The sequence below is a fragment of the Pinus tabuliformis genome, chromosome 7, assembly GCF_031772625.1.
Source record: "Pinus tabuliformis cultivar Carrire ecotype Pingquan chromosome 7, CPIR1, whole genome shotgun sequence".
Taxonomy (NCBI): Eukaryota; Viridiplantae; Streptophyta; class Pinopsida; order Pinales; family Pinaceae; genus Pinus; species Pinus tabuliformis.
Window position 1 is genome coordinate 141532907 of NC_142293.1, and position 25776 is coordinate 141558682.

At 38.7% G+C, this 25776-nt stretch overlaps 1 protein-coding gene across 1 annotated transcript in view; it reads right to left on the reverse strand.

The window, feature by feature from the left end:
- The window catches only part of LOC149246153 (lon protease homolog 1, mitochondrial-like), a 222572-nt gene that overhangs the window by 81008 nt on the left and 115788 nt on the right, over positions 1 to 25776 (reverse strand). Inside the window, exon 6 of the mRNA XM_089457840.1 lies at positions 16777 to 16899. Within this exon, the coding sequence (XP_089313966.1) occupies positions 16777 to 16899 (123 nt within the window). The remainder of the gene's footprint in view (positions 1 to 16776; positions 16900 to 25776) is intronic.

Consider the following 25776-nt stretch of genomic DNA (forward strand, 5'->3'; position numbering starts at 1 on the left):
AAAAAAAATTCATTGTGACTTCATTGAGCAAGAGTTTGGAGCAAGAGCAAGAGCAAAGGAGCGAGGAGCAAGCCTGCAGAGGTAAGTAACTTAGTAATTTAGTTAGTTTAGTTAGTTAGGTAGTGATTTAGTTAATTTAATTTAGTTTATTGAGTTTAAAAATCATAAATTTAAATTAAATTAATAAATTAAATTCATTAATCCCAATAAATTAAATTAATTTGCAGATTCAGGAATCAAAACCCTACAAACATCAAACACCATGGACCTGGCTATATTTCTTGTCATTTTCCTCTTCCTGGTCCCTTTTATGGTTATTATGGTGCTGGAGAGTAGGAAATGGAGGGGCCAAACTGAAGAGGGGGATGAAGAAGCTGGAGAAAGTCAAATTGGTGAAAGCCCTGGTGAGGAGGAGCTGGAGGAGGGTGAACATGACCCTCAGAAAACTAAACAAGACCAAACTCCATTGTGGAAATATGTTAACAGGGCTGAAACAGGGAGAGGGGGTGGAACCACTAAATTTCATTGCCCCCATTGCAACACTGATTACACAGGTTCATACACCCGTGCTGGAAGACACCTCTGCGGGAAAAGGCCATGGGATGGAGACAAACAAATAGGAATCAAAACTTGTACAGCGGTGTCAGCGGCGGATAGAGCCAAATACATAAGAGAAGAGGAGGAAGCCCAATACAGATCAAAAAAATCAAGGGGTTTCTTTGAACCAAGCTCACACTCACAAAGAACTCCTTCAGCATCCTCCCAAGGCAGTGGATATGGAGGCACAGGGTCATCATCTTTAAGGCGTAGAACCATATCAGATTTCCTTGATGAGGGGTGTAGGAATGATGTGGATTCAAAGGTTTACAGGTTTCTCTATGCATGTGGGATACCATTCAATGTTCTTCGCTCACCTTATTGGCACGAAATGGTTTATGCCATAAATGATGCCCCTAAAGGATACAAGAGCCCTGGGTATGACAAGGCAAGAACCGTTGGCCTTGATCATGAAAAAGCAAAAATATCACATTCTTTGAATAGAATGACAAGTTCTTGGACTGACCATGGGGTGTCCATTGTATCTGATGGATGGACAAATGTAAAAGGCAAGACATTGATAAGTGTTCTTGCTGTGTCTGTTAGTGGTCCCATCTTTCTAGCTGCACATGATTACTCAGACAAGTTCAAGACCGCCATCAACATTGCAGAAGCATTACTTGAAACAATTGAGTGTATTGGCCCACACAATGTCATCCAAGTCATCACTAATAATGCTCCTAATTGTAAGGCAGCGGGAGCAATTATTGAGGATAAATACCCGAACATATTTTGGTCTGGATGTTTGGTTCACACATTGGACCTTTTGTTGCATGATATTGTCAAGAACAAAAAAGAACAATACCAATGGATTGGTGATTTGTACAAGAAAGGCAAGCAAATGATAAAATTTATTACAAATCATAGCAATACCCATGGCCTTTTCCGCAGTCACTTGAGATTGGAGTTGTTGAAGATTGCGAAGACCAGATTTGGTAGCTATTACCTCACCTTCAGGCACCTTTTGAAGGTAAGAGAGGCATTAGCTAGCATGGTATCAAGTCCACATTGGCAGGTATTAAAGGAAAGGGCTACAAATGTAGCTGACATGGCAGGTTTTGAAATGGTGGAGGAGGCCGCTCTTGATGGGCAGTTTTGGACAACTATGAAGCAGGTGTTTGATTTCAGTGTTTCACCAAGCCAATTTATCACATGATTCGGTTTGCAGATACAGACAAACCAGTGATTGGCGAGGTGTATGAGCAAATGGATACCATGTTGGGGGAAATAAAATACATTGTTCATAATAGAGATCCCAACTTGTACAAACTGATTCATGATTGTGCGTGTGAACGGTGGAATAGGCTTAATCTTCCACTACATTGCTTGGCGTATATCCTTATGCCAAAATACTACTCTACATCTTGGTTGGGCCAACCTGCAGCAGGGGGTGGGGTTAGGACCAAACCCCATTTAGATCCAGAGGTAACTAAAGGATATTTGGAAGCATTAGAAAAGTTGGTACCTGACAGGGAGGAATGTGCAGCTGTGCGCCTTGAAATAGGCAGATACTTCAGTGGCACTGGTTTGTATGGTAACTTCCATGCAATGGACGACAGAGATAGATTTGATACTCTCACATGGTGGGAAACATATGGCGGGCATGGACTTTTGCCAAAATTGGAAAAAAAAGTTCTTTCACAGGTTGTAAATACTTCTTCTGCAGAGAAGTGTTGGAGCACCTACAGCTACATACATAATGTGAAAAGAAATAGACTCAATGAAAACCGAGCAGAAAACCTGGTTTATGTGCACTACAACTTGAGGTTGTTGAGTCATTACTGTGATCGGGCTTATGAGGATCCCACATATAAAGTTTGGGACAATCACCCAGAGGATGACAATTTGGAGGATGGCATTGTACATATTGAAGAACTGGAAGAGGAACTTGTAAGGGATGAAGATGAAGCAGCTGCAGCAGCCATGCCACCTCCACCTCCACCATCCAGTAGCAGTGCTCAAGGTCCGAGTCTTGTTCCTTTGCTGTCGCCACCTCCATCTACACCCTCACGTGGAGGTTCTCGTTCTAGTCGTCGGTCTGTGCGGGAGACTCCTAGAAGACCACCACGACCTGCTTATACTCCTGGAGACTCTCGTGGCAAGGGCCACATGTAGATTCTGATTTACAGTTTACTTGTCTTTTTTAGTTTCTATTAGACTTTAGTTTTCATAACTATTGAGTTTTGAGTCCTTGACTCTTGACTCTTGACTCTTTCATATCATAATGATATTTTTTGTAAACAATATATCACTGTGACAATGAAAATTTGAAGTTTGAAGTTGGGCCTTGGCAATTATACCTCATTGGTAATGATGTGAATTATGAATATGATGCTTCGTGAAAGACTAAAGTTGTTTCATTTCATTTCATTATTCATGTTTCATTTTATAAATTTATAACATTTCATATCATGTTAACAGTTAGAAGTTAGGATTTAGAAATATCTTAGATCTTACTTCTTGTAATGGTTAAACTTAGCTTACAAGTACAACTTTGGTGATCAATGATGATAAATGTTATTGAATTTTCAATTTTGAAAGCTTGAAGTTGAAACTTTAAGATTGAATTTGATGAATCATGATTCATGATGATGAGACTCAATATGTTGCAGTTGTAATATGTATTTTACTAACTTGTGGACATGGTTGATGACGATTATAATTTCTAGATGATTGATGTGATATGGTTCAATGATCAATCTATGTTTTTTTATGTTTTTAATGTCTAATTCATCATTCTACATGTTTTTGTTGACATATATGTATCAAAAATTAAAAAAATATAAAAAAATATATATTTTTAAAAAATCGCTCCCGGATTCGCTCCCAAACCGGGAGCTTCTGAAAATGGTCGCTCCCGCTCCCGTTTTCGCTCCCGCTCCCGCTCCCAAGCAACATTGGTCTAGATGATATTCCTGAGATTGAGCTCCCTCATGAGGGGCCGATTCAGGTTGCCCTCTCATTGGCAGAGAGAGCTTTGGTCGGGCAGTTCACTGGACTCTGGCCCTCCCCCAAAACCACGAAGAGCTGGGTAGCAAGGAATTGGGCACCGCTGATCAACAACAGAGTCACCTCATACTTTCTAGGGAAGGGTTTCTTCCTCTTCGAATTCGCAGAAAAGGAGGATAAGGAACTGATATTCCGTAATGGACCCTATTTCATGGGTCCTCAAGGGTTGTATCTCAACAAGTGGACGCCTGACTTCGATCCAGCAGTCGACGTTCCCACAGCCGTCCCAGTGTGGGTTAGACTGCCCAACTTGCCTATGCACTGCTGGAGCTGGGAGTCCCTCAAACACATTGGTAATACATTGGGCGAGTTTATAGATCGAGCCAACAGCAAAGATCAATTCGATTGCGCTCGGACCTGCGTCGAAGTGGATCTTGAGGTGGGCTTGCCTGAGGCAATAAAGATAAAGGTTGGAAACTGGGTGCACCTCCAAAAGTTGGATTATGAGCAGCTTCCATTTAAGTGCAGAAAGTGCCATGTCTATGGCCACTTTGCCCGTGGCTGCCCAAAGAATAGTGAAGGGGAGAAAAACAAAGAGGAAGGATGGACACAGGTCAAAAGGACCAAAAATGCTCATAAAAACCCTAGATCCGGAAATAAAAACGACAAGGCCCCCCAGCCAGGCCCTGCGACTCAAGCTCCCCCCATGGAAGATCAAGGTAACAAATTTACACTGTTAAGCTCAGCATCAGAAGACCCTAAAGAAATAGAGAGTCAGAAGGAAGCATCGCCCCACATGGAGGTCCCTTCGGGTTCAAAGCAAGCTGAACCTAACTCAGACAAACAAAATGACATACGCACAGAAGAGGCCGAGGAAGAGCAAGGATCGGAGGACTCAGAAGAGGAGGGTGAAATAGGGGATTCACAAACCTCGCCTAGAAGATCATTGAGAGGCCGCAAATCAACTCACGAGAAAAGAGAACAGGAGACTTATAAAGACAAACTTCAAGGAAGCCAACCAACCCTCGAGAAACTCTTGGCAAAAACTTCGAAGATGACTAGGAACCAGCACCAGAGCTCTAAAGGAGCTTCCCACTCAAAAATCAAGTGATGAAGATCGTCTCCTGGAACTATAGGGGTATGGGGAGCAGAACAAAAGAAGAAGCCGTCAAAAGCCTAATAAGAACTGAATCTCCTGATATACTCCTCATCCAGGAGACTAAAATGGAGGATAAGTCCTTTCTCCATACAGTCAGTAACCTGTGGAAAAGAAGTGAAGGGAAAGTTGTTTCAGCCCACGGTGCATCAGGAGGACTGGGCACCCTTCGTAACGCAAATAAAGTTTCAAAAATCAGAGATGTCGCCAACACCCATTGGCTGTTCACCAAGCTGCAACACATGGATTCAAATGAGACCTTCTGCCTCTTCAATGTGTATGTTCCAACCAGCGCAGGCGAGAAAAAGCGTTGTTGGGATTCCATCAGAAATATGGCAGATTCGGAAGATTTAAAGAATGTCATCATTGCAAGGGATTTTAATCTAACCCTCTCTCTAGCTGAAAAGCGTGGAGGAAGCATTGTAAGGGACCCGGCGCGAGAATGGGTTGAGGATCTGCTTCAGGACTGGGACCTGATTGACATAAAACCCTCGTCGGGCAAATACACCTGGTCCAACAAAAGACTCGGTTCGGGGCACATCGCTGCAAGGTTAGATCATTTTTTTGTACAAAGTTCTTTTCTTCTCCTTGGTTTAGATTCTAGAATGCATATTCTTCCATGCAGTGTTTCTGACCACAAACCCATCAAGCTCGATCTACTGGCTCACACGAATCAAGGCCCCATTCCATTTAAATCCAGCCCCCTTTGGGTTAAAGAACAGACCTTCATGCAACTAGTAAAAGATACCTGGAAGCAACCACTCAACGGTTATGCCTTCTTTGTATGGGAGGAAAAGCTCAGGAGAGTGAAAGCTGCTTTGAAATCCTGGGTCAAATCCCTTCCTAACCCAGTAGTGCAAAGGAAAAAGATCCAAGAATGCCTTGAGATCCACCATATGAAGTCGGAAAATGAAGAAATCACAAAAGAAACTCTAGATAAGGAAGCCGAGCTACAAGGAAAATTTCTCAAGGCAAGTCTGGTTGAGGAAGAGTACTGGAGGATCAAATCCCGTAGGCTTTGGCTCAAGGCTGGAGACAGAAACTCCTCCTTCTTCCACAAGCAAGCCCAAGCCCGAAAAAGTTTCAATTCCATCTCAGAAATCAAGGAAGAGAATATAAGCCACAAAGACATGCAAAGTATAAAAAAGGCTGCATACCTCCATTTCAAAAAGTTGTATAATGAAGAAGAGGGACAGGGGTTTGTATTAAATCTCGTGGACGAGGTACCCTCTCTGATCACTTCCAGTAAGAAGCAGTATTTGGATGCAGAAGTCACCAGTAATGAAATAAAAACCGCTCTCTTTGCAATGGAGCCAGATAAGGCCCCGGGGCCAGATGGCTTCACAACTAGATTCTTGCAGAGCTGTTGGCAGATAATGGAAAAAGACTTATGCAGAATGGTGAGGAAATCTCAAGCATGTTAGAAAATTGGGGGAAGCACCAACTCAGCTTTCCTGGCCCTTATTCCTAGTGAAAAAGGTGCCAACTCCTTCACCAGATTTCGCCCTATTTCCCTCTGCAATATAGGCTATAAGTTGATAACAAAAGTAATTGCAAACAGATTAAAAATCATCCTTCCTGACATCATCCCCGAGAATCAGGGAGGCTTCATCTAGGGAAGGCAGATTGTTGATAATTTTATTCTGGTCCAAGAGGCGATTCATTCAAGTTTGATTCGGAAAGAGAAAGGAATGGCCATTAAACTAGACCTTGAAAGTGCCTTTGACAGGGTAAGACACAGATTCTTGTTCGAGGTCCTCCACAAATTTGGCTTTGGACTCAAATTCATCAATTGGATCAAAGCTTGTATCAGCGAGCCCTGGATTGCCCCTTTGGTAAATGGGAGGGCAACTGACTTTTTTAAAGCCACTAGAGGGCTGAGACAAGGATGCCCCCTCTCCCCCTTGCTCTTTGTCCTCCAAGCTTCTGTCCTAAGTTTCCTTCTAATAAAAAAGCAGAATGACCAAGAAATAATGGGACTGAGCATTGCAAGAGGTGTAAAAAACATAAACCATGCCCTATTTGCGGATGATTCTCTCCTGCTGGGTGCTGCCTCCTTGTCCACGGCTAATCATTTCAAAGAAGTGCTGGATGTTTACTGTGAAGGCTCGGGAAGCAGAATTAACAAAGGCAAATGCCACATTTACTGTTGGAACTCTTCTCCCAGATTCCTCCAAGCTATCTCCAACTGCTTTGGTTTTGCAGCCTCCTCTTCCTGGACCTCTTTTAAATATTTGGGGCTCCCTGTTTTCCAAAAAAGGGCCCTCATCAAAGATTGGATGTCGTTATTGGAAAAATTTAAGCTTAAAATTCACCCTTGGGGCTTCAATTGGCTCAATCTGGCTGGAAAGACAGTGCTGGTCAAAGCTGTCTTGAACAGTCTTCCTACTTACCAAGCTGCTGTCATGATGGCACCTATAGGTATTATGAGAAAAATGGAGGAATATATCAGGAATTTCTTCTGGAAAGGCGGAAAAGATAATGAGAAAAAAATTCCCCTTATTAACTGGGACACAGTCTCTGAAGCAAAGAACTTTAAAGATATGCAGAAATAATATATAAATATTTTATTAAAGAGATGAAATTACAGATGATGCTATTACAATTGCGGGTGCCTGGCTTACATATCGCCATGGACACCCTTTAGGGAAAGGGCATGATCTTATGATCGTGCCCTTTCATCTAATTTAACTGAAAATTAAATAATAACCTAATTTAACTAATTTTTTACATAACATTGCCTTCCTCCCGAAAGAATGCTTTGTCCTCAAAGCATACGCAACGACGGATGTTGTTGACAAAATGCTTCATTCTCCCAAGAAGCGTCTTCTTCGATAAGTCCTTCCACTTGATTATATATTCCAAGATGATCAAGGTCCCACACTTTAAAAGGTCTTGGATCAATCTCTCAATTTCCGTTTTTTGGTGATGTGAATATCGGTATGGCTTGATGTTGACGGAGTCTGATCTTACCTTGACTTCTATTGTATGCTCAATTTCCCTATTAGGTGGCATCTTCATAGGTAGGTCTTGAAATACTTTTTCATGCTTCCGAATCAGATCTTGTATCTCTGGTGACTCTTCTCTGGTCATATTTGCAGATAACGTTTCTAATTGATGACATTGTATTGCATAAGCAGGTGCTCTTTTTCGACTCAGCTTCATCATCTGAGATGATGATACAACTTGATTTTCTGGTGCTTGGAATCCGTGTAGCTTGTACTTCTGACCTCCCCATTTGAATTTTATAAATTGTACTTGATGGTTGGCGGCATAAGTACCTAAAGTTCGTAACCATTGGATACCTAAGACTACATCTACTCCTCCTAACGGTACTGTGAAAAATGGAGACTCTAGATTAAAGTCTTGAATCTGCAAATTGACCTTATGGCATTTCCCTACCTTTTCAATCTTCTTACCATTAGCTACCATCACTTTCATGTTTGGTAAGGGAAATGAAAAGATATTGAGTCTCTTTGCCACGGTTGCATCTAAAAAATTGTGTGTGCTTCCAGAGTCTACGAGAACCACTACGTTGTTCTTCTTTATGTGTCCTTTTAACTTTAAAGTCTGAGGTTGTGATATACCTATCATAGCTGATAATGACACTTGTGGAATACTTCCATCATCTAATTCTGGCGAGAATTCAGGGGCGTCTTCTGTGTCTTCTATGTCATAATCTTCAATGTTTGAATCATTGGTTGCTTCACAATTATAGAGGTTCTTTGGTTCTTTTCCTTTAGCACATCTATGTTTGGGGTCCCACTTCTCACCACAGCGTTTACATTTACCCTCTTTTATCCTTTGCATTTCCACATTAGATTTTTCATCTTCACGACGATGTGGTGGAACATATCTTGTATTATTTGAGTCCACATACTAGGGTATCCTTCGTCTTGCATAAGCTTTTTCCGCTGTGGACCAAAATATTGGTTCGGATTTCTTTTCAGCTGTTTTTGCTTTTCGTCTTGCTACTTCTATAGATGTAATGTCATGCATCTCAAGTTCTGCTTGTAAATGGGTTTTGAGTCCCGAGATGTATGACTGAATTAGACGAGATTCTGATAACCCAGGTACTCGTGTTACTAAGGTCTCCCATTCTTGAGTGTATTCATCCACACTTCCTTTTTGTCGTAATTTGATGAGTTTTGAAAAGAATTCTTCTTCCTTTACACCTTGGAATCTTTTGAAGAATGCATCTTTAAATTTTCTCTAGCTAATGACGTGTGTTGTCTTTTTCCACCACATATACCAGTTATATGCTTCTCCTTCCATTTTCATGGATGCATGCCTGAGCTTTTCGTCATCGTCATTGATGTCATATATCTCAAAGTATTCTTCTGCTTTATTTATCCATGCAACATTGTTTTTTTCGTTTCCATCGAATTTAGGCATCTCGACTTTTGCCCGTCGCTGGTATGTTGCTACTGGTTGAGCGAAAAAAAGGGTGTTGATTGGTAAAGTTATCCCAAAGTTGCTTGTTTGTAAAGGCTGTGTTACTCGCTTCTTGGTGGGGTGTCGCTGATTTTTTTGGGGATTCAACTTTGTCATGAAAGTCTGTGGACTTAGTTGAATCTGACGAGATGTGTTCTTGATTCTCTTCACCTTCTTTTAGTAGTTGTTCGGGTGTACAATTAGACCTTTTACACAGACTTTTCAGCATTGTTAAGACCTCTCTGATCCCTGCTTCTGTCTGGATATGGTAATTTTCCATGTTTATTTCTATTCGATTCGTCGTATCTTGAAGATTTTTTATTTTGTCTGCTTGCTCCCCAAGCTTGCTCTCGACTTCATTTAATCTTTTACTGACCTCGTCATAGTTGTTATTTATCTTATGCTCTGCGTCAACCAATTTTTTCTGGAAATCCGCCATTGTCATTGTCGACATTGAGCGGGTTTGCGGGGGCGTGTATTTATTTGCCAGCGAAAATATTTTTCCTCTTTTTCTTTATTAGCTAAAATAAATTGTATACATATAAATTTTAATTAATTAAAATAAATTTAATTAATTGAATTAACATATATATATATAACTTTTAATTAATTAAATTATATATATATATATATAACTTTTTAATTAATTAAAATAATTTTAATTAATTAAATTAACTTTTTATATATATATAAAACTTATAACTGTATTATATATAACATAAAATATAATTATATATATATATATATATATATATTATATATAATATATATAAATTAACGCTATATAAATGTTTATATATAAAATATAATTATATATATATATATATATATATATATATATATATATGTTATATATAATATATATAAATTAACGTTATAATAAATGTTGCACGTTATATATATACAAATAATTGTTATACGTTGTGTATATATTCGATAGTTCCACTGAACGTCACGTTTGCTGATGGGGTCACCTCCGTTGACCGTTCAAAGGAAAACGAACATCAAAAGGATATCACCGCAGATATTTTCGACGACAGCAGTGGTAGGTCTTCTGGCGATTGCACAGCAGTTGGACAGCGGACGGGTGGTCAGCAGAGTGGACCGATGGCAATAGCGTGAGGGAATTGGTAGCGGTGGTAGTGAGACGGCACACACAGAACAGTTGGATTAAGATGGATGTGGAAGGCTTCGACGGAACAGGAATGATGGCGGTGGTGGGGCAGCGGACCTATGACAGCGGCGGGTATGCAGACGCTCGATGTTGTACACAGCAACTGAGGAAGCGTAACACAGGACGGCAGCGATCTTACTCGCTCTGATACCAGATGAAGCAGAGAACTTTAAAGATATGCAGAAATTATATATAAATATTTTATTAAAGAGATGAAATTACAGATGATGCTATTACAATTGCGGGTGCCTGGCTTATATATCGCCATGGACACCCTTTTAGGGAAGGGCATGATCTTATGATCGTGCCCTTTCATCTAATTTAACTGAAAATTAAATAATAACCTAATTTAACTAATTTTTTACATAACCTAATTTTTTACTAATTTTTTGACAGGGTAAGACACAGATTCTTGTTCGAGGTCCTCCACAAATTTGGCTTTGGACTCAAATTCATCAATTGGATCAAAGCTTGTATCAGCAAGCCCTGGATTGCCCCTTTGGTAAATGGGAGGGCAACTGACTTTTTTAAAGCCACTAGAGGGTTGAGACAAGGATGCCCCCTCTCCCCCTTGTTCTTTGTCCTCCAAGCTCCTGTCTTAAGTTTCCTCCTAATAAAAAAGCAGAATGACCAAGAAATAATGGGACTGAGCATTGCAAGAGGTGTAAAAAACATAAACCATGCCCTATTTGCGGATGATTCTCTCCTGCTGGGCGCTGCCTCCTTGTCCACGGCTAATCATTTCAAAGAAGTGCTAGATGTTTGCTGTGAAGGCTCAGGAAGCAGAATTAACAAAGGCAAATGCCACATTTACTGTTGGAACTCTTCTCCAGATTCCTCCAAGTTATCTCCAACTGCTTTGGTTTTGCAGCCTCCTCTTCCTAGACCTCTTTTAAATATTTGGGGCTCCCTGTTTTCCAAAAAAGGGCCCTCATCAAAGATTGGATGTCGTTATTGGAAAAATTTAAGCTTAAAATTCACCCCTGGGGCTTCAATTGGCTCAATCTGGCTGGAAAGACAGTGCTGGTCAAAGCTGTCTTGAACAGTCTTTCTACTTACCAAGCTGCTGTCATGATGGCACCTACAGGTATTATGAGAAAAATGGAGGAATATATCAGGAATTTCTTCTGGAAAGGCGGAAAAGATAATGAGAAAAAAATTCCCCTTATTAACTGGGACACAGTCTCCCTGCCCAGAATGGAAGGAGGTCTCAATTTCAAGAATCTCAGCAAGCAAAACATTGCCTTGGGTGCAAAGCTTCTGTGGAGGATAATAGCTCCAAAGCCGGGTTGGGCTCAGGTTGCGATGTGGAGGAAATATTTCGGTGGACAGAGAACCCGCTGCCTTGACAAACCCAAACCAAAAATTGGAACGTTGGTTCACAAACTGTGCATCAAAGCGGCCCCCTTGATCACTCTTCACGCGCACTGGATTCCTGGAAATGGTAAGCGCATCAACATTTGGGATGACCGAATCATGGACAGTGAGCCCCTCTCTGAAGACCGCTCTCTGCTTATGCTGAGAGAATGGATGGACGGAGCGGGCCTAAAAACGTTATGGGATATCTCTCAATGGGAAAACGGCAATTGGAAGAACTGGATTGATATCGAGGTACCTCATAACCTCTCCAGAGATCTCGTCTCCCTCCGATCCCTCTTAGCAGGCAAAGCACCTTTAAATTCCAGGAAACCCGACATCAGGGGATGGGGGCCATCATCTGGTCGTTACACAGTGGCACATGGATATAAACTCCTCTCCCTTTGACCTCACGTCCCCCCTGATCCGAAACCTTGGCAAGGGATATGGTCGCAGACCTCAATTCCTAAAATTGACGTTTTCAGCTGGCTCTTATGCCATCAAAAGATTTTGACAGATGACAGGCTGCGTAGAAGAGGATACAGCGGGCCATCCCGCTGCTCGTTATGTGAGACTGATGAGGAAAATGCCCCCCACCTTATGCTCCGCTGCAAATTCTCCTCTGATCTTTGGACCGAGGCCTTAATTCCATGGAATGTCGGCTTTGCCTTGCCAAATCGCTGCGCAGACCTGTTTGCAAATTGGAAGTCAAGGTATCCAGGCGGCTCCCCTCAGAACGTCCACATTAAAGATGCCTGGCTCGTCCTCCCTAAACTCATTTGCTGGCATATATGGCTGGAAAGAAACCAGCGAATTTTCAGAGACAAAAAAAGTGACCACAAGATCATATGGGAAAAAATCAAATGCCATCTAAGAGACTGTTTGGGCGATCAGCTTGACAGAGCAGATTTAAGTGGCCAAGAAGCTGTATGGGGCGCTCACCTTCAACTCAATTTCACTGATATTGTCAGACCCCCTCCTCTCCAAAAAAATTGGCAAATTCGACTTGAGGCTGTAGATTTTTCTGAGTTTTGCAGCAAGAAGGCAAGATACACTCTCTTTTTTGACGGGGCAGCAAAAGGTAACCCTGGCAGATCCGGTGCAGGTGGAGTAATCAAAAATGCTGAGAACAGAACTGAACTAAGATTTGCCTGGGGTGTGGGCTTCAACACAAGCATCCAAGCCGAAGCTCTGGCTCTCTTTCAGGGTCTCAAACAGCTCATATCCCTGGGTATCAAAGATGCAACTGTTTTTGGGGACTCCCAATCCATCATAAAGATCATTGTAGACAGCTCCCTTCCTACTGATCTAAGACTCTCAAGATTGATGAACAGAATTAGAACTCTTATAAATTCCTTTCAGAATCTAGAATTCCTTCATGTAAAGAGAGACAACAATAAAGAAGCTGATGCTGAAGCCAACAAAGCGGCTCCCCTCCCACCCGGAGTCCTGCTAAGAAATGAAGACGAAGGTTGGGATCCCATCCCTTGACTATTAGCTTAAAATGTTTTACTGTCTTTTATTGGAGCAGTTTGTCTGCTTATGTAAATCAGGAAAGATAGAGAAGACCAATCGTATGATAGTCCAAAGAATTCGCAGACTCACTAGGGGGGAAACCATCTGGTTCCTATCCGAAGAGAAAACTGAGTTCTGCCTATTTATTGTAACCTGCAATGAGGCATTTTTCGCCGAGAATTAATACATCAACTAACCGTTTCTGTCAAAAAAAAACAATACTAAAGCTCTAAAAAATATAAATAAAAATAAACAGAAAAACAGTAAAAATCAGTAAAGCTACAAGAAAGTAAAAACAACATAAATAAAACAAGAAAGCAATAAAGTTGCATGTTGACACATGGAGTGTGTGCATGTGGTTCCCCTTCCAATGTTTGCTCTAATTAATAGATGGTGAGGAAGATGAGAGGCATTCCATGATTCCATCATCCATTCTCTTGGGAGAATAAGTGTTGTGAGACAAAGGATACCCTAGAAATAGTACGTTGATTGAGGGTCCGGGGGAGCCCAGTTGTAGCAAGATTTTGTGCAATTGAGCCTACAGTTGGGTGGAGAGTTGTCCCCAAGACTTTGTCGCAGTTAGCAGAATTCAACTAGCGAACAACTCCAAAATCACAAGTGAGAAACATCATCGCCACAGGTAAGTTGTCTCTACTCACACTTTTGAAATTTGATGTTAATTAGTTGATAAATTGCATGTTAATTATAAATCGCATGATTAATCTAATTAATTACATGTTTTTATTGCGAGGCTGTTACAATTTGTGTGTGTTCTTCTCAGCTATTGCAGCGAGCTTACTCAGCATTAGGGCATCTCTACCAGAGCAGAAGGGCCAAAAGAAAGAGGCCATACAGCCATCAGATTTTCCAACCAATAGATCTCTACAGCCATGCCGAGTCTCAGCTCAGAAAGGCCACACAGAAGACTATACAGATCAGTAGGACTCCGTATAGTGCACAAGCTGAAAGAGGGTCGGGTGCAGGAGAGACCGAGTGGGTTGTGCGCAGTCCAGTTTGGGCGCAATGAGAAATTCAAGGGTTACTGAGAGTGAAGCGAAGTTTCCCCTGTCCATTGTAATTTTCTAAAAAAAACAATTTTCTGAGAAGGAATAAAAATAACCAATGTGGAAAAAGTCGAAGTCGGGATTAATTCGGCAAGGGTCCAAAAGTTGAAAAACTCGTTAAAGTCGGGAGTTTTTTGAAAAAGTCAGCAAAATAAAAAAAAAAAAAACACAAAATTATTCATTTTTTTAAAAAAAATTAACATCTAGAGTATCCACAACATCAAATAAATTCATTTCCACATAAACATGTAAAGTAAGCTAATATATAATATGTATATGAAGTCTAGTGCTACATCACATATCAAAATAGTGAATCAACTCCTGAATTTTGAGTCCTGTCTGAGTCTCAACTCTCAAGAGTCAAAATATCAACAAAAAATATAATAAATGTATATCATGAGTCATCTAAAAGCCATCAAGTAATCAGTCACTGAGATCCTCTTCCCCTTTTAATTTTTGTTTCCGCTAATTGTATTAAGAAATAAGTTATGCATTTATTCAGTGGATTGTAATTTGCTTGGGTAATAAGGTGTCAGGTGGTAGGTCCAATGAAAATTAACAATGAGTATCACAATAGATGTGAAAATTAACGCTTACTGACTCCAAGCTGCTTATTTTCTGAGAAAACAGTAGATGTCAGATTACTAACCTAGCCTTGGCATCTATTATTCAAAAACTCTTGGAGGTAAAATCCACTTCTGATACATAACCTTTCCCCACATTTACAAGGAGTTCACTACTAAAGAAGATTCCCTTTCAAAACGTGCTCTCATTGCAGGAAGGATCTTTGCTGTCACAAGATTTCACAAGTACTTTGTTCCTGTCTGAAAATGGGTTCTGTTTTGAGGCACTGGCTTTGTTTTTTTTTTTGGACAAGTTGTTGTTATTTGATCTTCATGACCTCCTCTTTGTTGTTTCTTCTAGAAGCATTCAACAACTGTAACAATGTTTTCGATGGTGTGGGGTTCTTTCTACGGAACACTGTTGTATGCCTGTCCTTTTGGTACTTTTGTAATCTTTTGAAGGGGCAGTGGTTGTTAGAGTCTAGATCACTGAAACCCTGGAGGCTTAGCCAATGTATACTTTACTTTCTAACTAGAAATATGAAGTATAAAGATTTGTTTTTCCTTGGAAAACAAAAACATATCTTAACCTCAAAACTAACAGATTACAAATGAGACTACTATGCTCGCAAGAAGTATGACAAACAATACAATGCAATAACTTGAAAATGCATGGATGGAAGCTTCAATTTACAATTTTTTCACCTTTGCAGCCTCTTTATCCACGGCCTGGGAAGGGAGGAAGACTTTTTGGGTGAGTATAAGGAAAAAATCGTGATCTTTTCCTTTGTGAAAAAGTCGCCAAAAAGTCGGGGGATTAAATCGTTTAGTTTAAAAAATCGCATTTTTAGGATTAAATCGGGATTTTTTGTAGACTTTTTCCACACTGAAAATAACACATGCATTGCAGGCTTTACCCAATTGGGGTTTCCTGGGTAAACTACTGGTGTTGAATGTTCTATGTGCTTGTGTTTTCAGTTTTATTTTCCGCTGCATTACACAGTCAAAAAAACTCAGTAAGTTTGATGAAAGCCTTTTGAAAGTTCTCTCATTTCTGATAATTCATCAAATTAGTTGCTGGATTTTTAGAGACTAACAGGACCTTTAATATAAAATACTAGAAATGGAAAAAGTAAAAGAAACTTTAAGATGCAGAGGAAGAAAATACACTTTGAGAAGTAATCAGAAGCAATAAACACAAAAATTTAACTCTATAAAGAAAAAAAATGAAATTATATCGAAAGTCCACTAATCACCAAATAAATTCAATGGAACTCCAAAAAACAGCAAATAACAATAGCAAAACATAAGCGCCATGGGCATCTCCTCCCTTAAATTATAAAAGTAAATGAAAAAAGGTTGCAAATACAAGTATCGAAATTATCCTTGAAACAGGTCGTTCCAAAGGATAGTATCAAGTTAAAATGTTAAGCCTGACTGCTAGTGCAAGATGATATCAACGTGATAGTGAACAATAACAAAAACAACTGATAGTGAAGGAAAGTCAAAGGAACTTGTTACTCTACTCCCATACTGTGCAGCTAAAGTCAAGTTATTATTGTTTGCAAACAGTTTAAAGTGCAGGCACCATACAAATAATGTTGATTAAAAGTTGCATCGCTAATAATTTTACAGAAGCAAGAATTGGTAAGAAGCTGCAGAGCCTATGTTCATAAATGCTTAGACCAAAACCAAATGAATACTAAGTTCTGTTCAGAAAGAACTAAATAGATAATTGAGGTGTGCATTCCCAAAATTACACTCCAAGAAATCCTGAGAGTGTGTGAATTCATTGTGTGGGTTGTAAACTTGTAATACCATAGTTTGTGTTTAAGGGAAGTGCCTCCAACGTTAAGAGAGAGAAAACTAAGCCGCAATTCCATTGGCAAGAGGAAAGATGTAAAGTAAAAAGAGAAATAATATGTAGTACATTAAAATAGATATGGAAGTCAAAATATCTGGAGCTACCTGAGTGTATGTCTGCACGTGATCCCTCCATAATGAACTCGTCTTTAGCACATCTCTTAGAGTTGAAATAACTTCAAAAGATGTTGCCTTTATCACATCATCATCTTTATCATATGGCTTTTCCTACACACAGCAAAGTCAATGAAATTCAGTTCTGCTTTTCTATAGTAGAGTACAAACCTCAAACACAAATTATGTATGATTGCACACATACCGATAAAAGAACCCTCAAACTGACTCTACGGTTTTCAGGATTTTAAGGTGATCTCTCAGACACAATATGTAATATTGTTTCACATTTTAATAAAAGATGTCTATGGTAATCCAGATATTCCCAATTCTAGACATCGAAAAGCTCTCTTTTATGGTAAAACAGCAGCTGAAATTTAGATTGCAGTTATAATTGAATTGCATATGATAATTTAAAGTTCAGTTCCATGTTTCACGGGATAATTACATAGCATAATATTCAATCTAGCATGTGTTACCACCCAGGTTCTTACTAGACCTAAAAGCCCTAAGGACAATTGTGAGACCCTAGGAAGTAACATTTTGGTGCCATTGCCAGAGATAAAGTCCATTACCCCGAGTTTAGAATACTACAGATTCATTTTGATAAACATTGAGTTAATGTTATAATCAACACAATCCGGCAACACCAGCCCTTTTCCTTAGCAGCTTTGGAAGACTTCTTGCTTGTAGAGTGAAGCAAGCAGCATTGTAAAGGCATTACAAAGTTCATCTTGGCCACTCCATCCATGAGTTATGATGGTATTTTGCAGATTTATTATTCCAATTTGAAGATCTAGAAGCATGGAATCGGACTTGGAGCTATGGAATTATTTGTGTGCTCCACTTGATTTCTCGGGCATTGACAGAGTTCCAAATGAATGTTATGATTCAGATTTGCTTAATTGTTTTATTGTATGCATGTCATGAATCAGTTTAGTACATATTGAATTAAGGTCAGGAATGAAGCTCACATTGTTTATGACGATGATTAGATGAGGGCCATTCTATGCATTTTTTTAAGACAAGGTGAATGATTGGTTTCATATTCTTGGTAAGGATCCAATAAATATATATTTGTAGATTTTTTAAGGAATATGAAAGGTTTAACATTTCATGGTGCCCTTACCTAAGAAAGAAGAGGCACCCTATGACCCCATCAAAGACCAAGCACATGAAGAACACAGAAAAAAACCTTCTTGCACCCCCATTGAATATCAAGGGGAAACTCCATTATTGTATGACGTATGAAAATATTTTGAAAAATCAATTTGGTTGGTGGATGCTGGACTATTATGTTCAATTTGAATATCAGGGTTTCCACACGAAGAATCTAGTATCAGTTGGATTGATCATATTCCAAAATTTATAGGGCACAATTCAACTATACTTCATATCACATCGTTCATGAAAGATATTACAGATCTTCATGTGGTTCTTGGAGGTATTATGATGAGGATGTGTTTACACACCTTTGATAGTAAGGCAACAGATTGTTTTGAAAGCCTTGGTGGGGAATCAATTTCCTCATTGGTAAGTTTTTTGAGGAAGCTTTTCAAGCATTGGGATCCTAATTAAGAGGAGAAAAGGTGTGAAAAAATTGTTGATGATATCACAGCAACCTTATTGCCCAAGAAAGAATAAATATACATTGCACACCCCATTGAAGATTCAGTACATGAAGCAAACAGAGATGAAGAACCTTCTTCCCTTGAACAGTAAGAGCTCATCCTTGAATCGTCCAAGATCAAAGGCTTGAGGAGGAAGCATCTACTTCATTCCCCTTTGGAAATTGTTGAAAAAAGCTTCCATTTTCCTACTCAAGAAGACAAAAGTATGGTAAGTTGCAACCCTTTCCAAATTTCTGATTTAATGATAAATCCTCCTGTGATTTGGGAAAATAAGATGTAAAATAAACATCATTTGACAAACAACAAGGGATTGATGCTCTTTTCCTATCAAAAATCATAAATGGAATAAAGTTGGTTTTTTTCTTTTCTGGAGATCCTATCTGTGACATGGATAATGATGGTTCTAGGGCCAAATTTGCAGAGTGTTTCTCTTGGGAAGCCACATGTACTGGGGATTTTTGCAGAAAAAATAGTGCCATTTTAAGCCATATATGATGAATTTTTGCAAAAAAATTGTGTCATTTTTAGCCATATATGATGACTACTAGTGCAGATTTTGAGCAGCCTGTAGGAAATGATTTGGGCCATAGAAGTGCAGAACTTTTTTAGCCTCATGTTGGGGACAAACAGGTGTCAAATTCAGAAATTTTTCAACCTTGTTTTCCCTAAATTAATTCAAATTTGTTTCAACCTTTAGGCCACGTTTATGAAAGCCAAATTTCAGAAGTTTTTCAATATTTTCTATCATAAATAATTAATAAATCTTTCAGACCTTAGATGTAAAAGTGAAGAAAATTTAGAGCCATTGTTACGTCAAGGTTTTTGTGCATTTTTACGTAAAAATATGGCTAGAAGCTTGTTGTTAAGTGCTTAAAATGGTTTGGAGCAACAATTTTTGCAATTATAGATTTGTAATAATAATTTTAAGCCATCAAAAAGGGGGCAGCCGCTCCTAGACTAAAAAAAACTAATTTCCTAGGATATGAAATTTTGATGCATTTTTCATTATCATGCTTGTTGCAAGATGATTTTTTGTTGAAGTCACCCACACCTCCCTTGCTTGAAGCTGTGAATGATGGAAGCTTGGCCTTTAAAGAGCCATACATATGACTTTTCGCAGGTTGATGAGGGGCTACCATATGTATTTTCCAGACCTTATATAAGCTCTCTTCAACAAGAGACTAGCTTAGCATGTGCTAGGTGCCACTCTTGCAGATTTTTGTATTGATTACTATGCCCATGATGTAGTTTCTTATTGTAGCCATACATCCCTGTATATTTCAGCTCATTTATACTCGGTGATGAACATCTCAATGTTTTGGTTAGTGACCAAACACAAAGAGAAGAGTCGTGGCTTTGATAAGATGAGCACATCAATCTATTGGTAAGTACTAACCAGAGTAGGATAGGAATGAATCAACTCTTGAGCAGTAGCTTAGATTCTGTGTTTCCTTTCCTTGCTATACTTTAACATTTTAATTCATGTTGGTTGTTAATTTTCATGCATATATTTTCTTATTTTAGCTCACGTTCAGATTAATTTTGATTTTGGGCATTTGTTGATCACTTAGAGTCATGGAATTTTGTTTCAGCATTAATCGGTGGTGGAAAAGGGTGATCATATCACCCTATTGCTTTTGTTACTAATGATCACATGCTTCACCATATGACTCTCACCACATGCTTCATATTTTTGCTCGAGCAACACCCTTCCAGTGGAGTGATGCTCCAGTTCAGATTTGATCGTAAGCACTTCATATTGGTCTTCCAAAGCACATATGTCAGAGATATTTCTACATGATGATCTTATTTGCATATTGGATAGGCTCTTGATATTTCCTTGAACAATGATAACATGGTTCAACTGATTTGCCATAGTGATGATGATTTTATAGACAAGATGCTCTATTCATGATTATGATTATGAGACTTGATGTATAGGGCATTGTCATAAATTTCTTCCTTGATCATGTATTGTGAACGTTGGTTAAAACAAATAATGGATCATAACACTCTAAATTGTTATTATTTGCCATGTTTCTCCATGGTGGATAATAATTATCCTTCAGATAATTATTGTCTCTCTTAGATTGATTTGTACTAGGTGTAGTGTATCCATATCCCAAATCATAACACTTCACATTTCTCCCATTATTCCATACGCATATTCTGTTTTCCCACTCAAAGTTGGTTTTTCATATGTCATATCAAGGTTCATGCTTCATAGTGCCATGAAAAAAGCGTCATCTTTAGGGGACACAAGCTCAAAGTTGAAGCAACCAAAAAACATAAAAGCCAAATAATAAAGCTTGAGCTATACAACCTTGCTATGAGGACAATGCCCCTAGTCCCATAATTAACAATGGATAGATAAAGAAAAAGGGATTAATTAAATAAAAAAAGAAAAGGAGCAATAAGAAAAATGCGGAGAATGAAGCAGAAAATCTCTGGGATAACAGAAATATATATAAAAATGTTTTATTAATAAAATGAATAGACAGATGATGTTGATTTACAATGGGTTGCCTGGCTTATATACCGCCATGGACACCCTTTAGGAAAGGGCATGATCTTATGATCGTGCCCTTTCGCCTAACTAAAACTAAATTAAATAATAAACCTAATATTAACTAATTTTTACATAACATTGCCTTCCTCTCGAAAGAATGCTTTGTCCTCAAAGCATAAGTAACGACGGATGTTGTTGAAGAATGATTCATTCTCCCAGAAAGCGTCTTCTTCGGGTAAGTCCTTCCACTTGATCAGATACTCCAAGATGATCAAGGTCACACACTTTAAAAGATCTTGGATTAATCTCTCAATTCCCGCTTTTTGGAGATGTGGATATCGGTATGGCTTGATGTTGATGGGGTTTGACTCTGTTTTAACTTCTTTCTATGCTCAATTTCTGTATTAGGCAGCATCTTCATAGTTAGGTCTTGAATCACTGGTGATTCTTCTCTGGTCATATTTGCAGATAACATTTCTAATTGGTGACATTGTATTGCATAAGCAGGTGCTCTTCTTTGACTCAGCTTGATCATCTGAGATGATGATACAGCATGATTTTCTGGTGCTTGGAATCCATGTAGTTTGTACTTCTGACCTCCCCATTTGAATTTTATAAATTGTACTTGATGGTTGGCGGCATAAGTACCTAAAGTTCGTAACCATTGGATACCTAAGACTACATCTACTCCTCCTAATGGTACCGTGAAGAACGGAGACTCTAATTTAAAGTCTTGAATCTGCAAATTGACTTTATGGCATTTCCCTACCTTTTCAATCTTCTTACCATTAGCTATCATCACTTTCATGTTTGGTAAGGGAAATGAAAAGATATTGAGTTTCTTGGCCACATTCGTATCTAGAAAATTGTGTGTGCTTCCAGAGTCGATGAGAACCACTACGTTGTTCTTCTTTATGTGTCCTTTTAACTTCAAGGTCTGAGGTTGTGATATACCTGTCATGGCTGATAATGACACTTGCGGAGTACTTCCGTCATCTAGTTCTGGTGAAAATTCTGGAGCGTCTTCTGTGTCTTCTATGTCATAATCTTCACTGTTTGAATCATTGGTTGCTTCACAATTATATAGGTTCTTTTCCTTTAGCACATCTATGTTTGGGGTCCCACTTCTCACCACAGCATTTACATTTACCTTCTTTTATCCTTTGCATTTCCACATTAGATTTTTCATCTTCACGACGATGTGGTGGAACATATCTTGTATTATTTGAGTCCACATACTGGGGTATCCTTCGTCTTGCATAAGCTTTTTCCACTGTTGACCAAAATATTGGTTCGGATTTCTTTTCGGCTGTTTTTGCTTTTCGTCTTGCTTCTTCTATAGATGTAATATCATGCATCTCAAGTTCTGCTTGTAAATGGGTTTTGAGTCCCGAGATGTATGACTGAATTAGACGAGATTCGGATAACCCAGGTACTCGTGTTACTAAGGTTTCCCATTCTTGAGTGTATTCATCGACACTTCCTTTTTGTCGTAGTTTGATGAGTTTTGAAAAGAACTCTTCTTCCTTTACACCTTGGAATCTTTTGAAGAATGCATCTTTAAATTTCCTCCAGCTAATGACATGTGTTGTCTTTTTCCATCACATATACCAGTTATATGCTTCTCCCTCCATTTTCATGGATGCATGTCTGAGCTTTTCGTCATCGTCAGTGATGTCATATATCTCAAAGTATTCTTCTGCTTTATTTATCCATGCAACATTGTTTTTTTCGTTCCCATCGAATTTAGGCATCTCGACCTTTGCCCTTCGCTGGTATGTTGCCACTGGTTGAGCGAAAAAAGGGTGTTGATTGGTAAAGTTATCCCAGAGTTGCTTGTTTGTAAAGACTGTGTTACTTGCTTCTTGGTGGGGTGTCGTTGATTTTTTTGGGGATTCAACCTTGTCATGAGAGTCTGTGGACTTAGTTGAATCCGACGAGACGTGTTCTTGATTCTCTTCACCTTCTTTCAGTAGTTGTTCGGGCGTACAATTCGACCTTTTACACAGAACTTTTAGCATTGTTAAGACCTCTTTGAAGTTTACTTCCGTTTGGACATGTTGACTTTCCATTTTTATCTCTATTCGATTTGTCGTATTTTCAAGATTTTTGATTTTGTCCGCTTGCTCCCCCAGCTTGCTCTCGACTTCATTTAATCTTTTACTGACCTCGTCATGGTTGTTATTTATCTTTTGCTCTGCCTCCAACAATCTTTTCTGGAAATCCGCCATTGTCATTGTCGACATTGAGCGGGTTTGCGGAGGCGTGTATTTATTTGCCAGCTAAAATATTTTTCCTCCCTTTTTTTTTTTTTTTTTAGCTAAAATAAATTTTATACATATAAATTTTAATTAATTAAATAAATTTAATTAATTAAATTAACAGATATATATATATATATAAATAACTTTTAATTAATTAAAATAAATTTAATTAATTAAATTAACTTATATATACCTTTTAATTAATTAAAATAAATTTAATTAATCAAATTATATATATTATATATAATATATAATAAAATTACGTATATATGTTATATATATATTTTATGTTGTATATATACAAATAAATGTTATATATATATACTTGACTATATATAACTTTTTAATTAATTAAATTAATTTTAATTAATTAAATTAATTTTAATTAATTAAATTATACGTATTATATATAATGTATAATATAATTATATATATATGTTATATATTATATATAATTTAACGTGTATATGTTTCACGTTATATAAATATACGAATAAATGCTATGTGTTTGATCGATTCCCTGACCGTCACGTTCGCTGGTGGGGTCGCCTCCTTAGAGCAGAGAACCTTTGAGTCCCGATAACACTTCGAACCAGAGAACTTTTGAACCGTCACGTTTGCTGGAACCGGTTGACTGTTCAAAACCCGATGAATGTTATACGCAGTGTATACGCTGACCGTCACGTTTGCTGGAACCGGTTGCCTGTTCAAACCCGATGGCTGTTATACGCAGTGTATACGCTGACCGTCACGTTTGCTGCCCCGTATCTGCACAGAAATACCGTGGTAGTCGGCGAGGGAACCAGTGTAGGCACAACGAATTGGACCGATGGAGGTGTCGTGGAAGTATGGTGACAAAATAAAGCACGAGCAAGCAGACAATCACAGAGCCATAAATTGGTTGCGGTAGACTCAAGACAGACAATATGATTAACAACGACAACAGGTAGGGGTTGAAAGTTGTGGAGAGGAGTATTGATGGCGAAACAAGGTGCAGATGACGAATGCAAAGGGCAGTGGAACGATACAGTGAGGGGTATGTGCAACGGATTAGGGCCAGAACACGTGGGCTCTGATACCAGATGAAGCAGAAAATCTTTGGGATAACAGAAATATATATATAAATGTTTTATTAATAAAATGAATAGACAGATGATGTTGATTTACAATGGGTTGCCTGGCTTATATACCGCCATGGACACCCTTTAGGAAAGGGCATGATCTTATGATCGTGCCCTTTCGCCTAACTAAAACTAAATTAAATAATAAACCTAATATTAACTAATTTTTACATAACAGAGAAATAGTAACTCAATGTTAAAAGTGCTCTCTCATCTTCAGAGGCGCTCATGTGGATGAATATATTTAACAAAACTTATGTCGCTGTGGAAGTCAACTCATGAAGTTACCCACCTTTACCATATCATCTACCAAACCACATGCTCCTCACTTAGTATCCTATAAACTACTTCTTGTCCTAGAAAGAGTTCATGTTCGTGCCTTGCCTTTCTAGCACTATAGCCAAGGGTGCATGGTTCATGGACACTGGTTCTTCTCATCACATGACAAGATCACGGGAGTTATTCACTAGTATTTCAGAGTGAGACTCGGAACTACATGTGGAGCTTGATAACAATGCCAAGTGTGTTGTAGAGGGTGTCAAGACTATTCAGTTTTAGCTAGAGTCAAGGGGTCATTTGGAGGTAACAAATGTGTTAATTGTTCCAAGGTTAACCAAGAACCTACTCACAGTCTCAACCATGGAGAACAAGGGGTATAAAATTTATTTCCAAGATGGACTGCTACTTGCCAGGTCGAGAGCTTCTAATCCAAGTTCAAGACAAGTAATTGTGAGCTGAGAGGGCAACCTGTACATGTTGAATTCTCAACTTACATGTGTCTTGGTTCATGATAGTGACAGCTTGTGCAAATTATGGCACAGGAGGATGATTCACATGAGGGAGATTGTCACTAATTGAGATTGTCATTGGTCTTCTAGGGTTCAGTGTGGAGCAGTAGGATGTGTGTAAGGGATGCGCACTAGAAAAGTATGTCAAGTCTACCTTTCCCAACAGTTATAGTAAGTCTATTGAGATATTGGATCTGGTACATTCATATTTGTGTGGTGCAACGTCAATGGCATATTTGAGTGGTTATAATTACTAATTGACATTCATTGATGATTTCTACTTCAAGAAGCGAAGCATTGGGTCCATTGGTTTGCAACAAAACATGTGCTCTGATACTTAGGAGGTAGACTGGAGTATGATCTGAGATATGTCAGGAATGGAGTGCAATTGCAAGGCTATATAGACTTTGATTGGGCTCAGAGTGCAGTGGAAGGAAAAGCACCTCAGGGTGCTACTTCAGCTTAGAATTTGTAGAGATTTCATAGATTATCAAGAAGCAGTCTTCTCACAAGGTTATTTGGTCTTGAGTTGGATCCCATTGTTATTCATTGTGATAATCAGAGTTGCATCAAAGTCTCAAAGAATCCAATGTTTCATGATAGGTCCAAGCATATAGAGATGAGATATCACTTCATTAAAGATAAGGTCCAAAGGGGAGTTGTGAAGCTTCTATATAT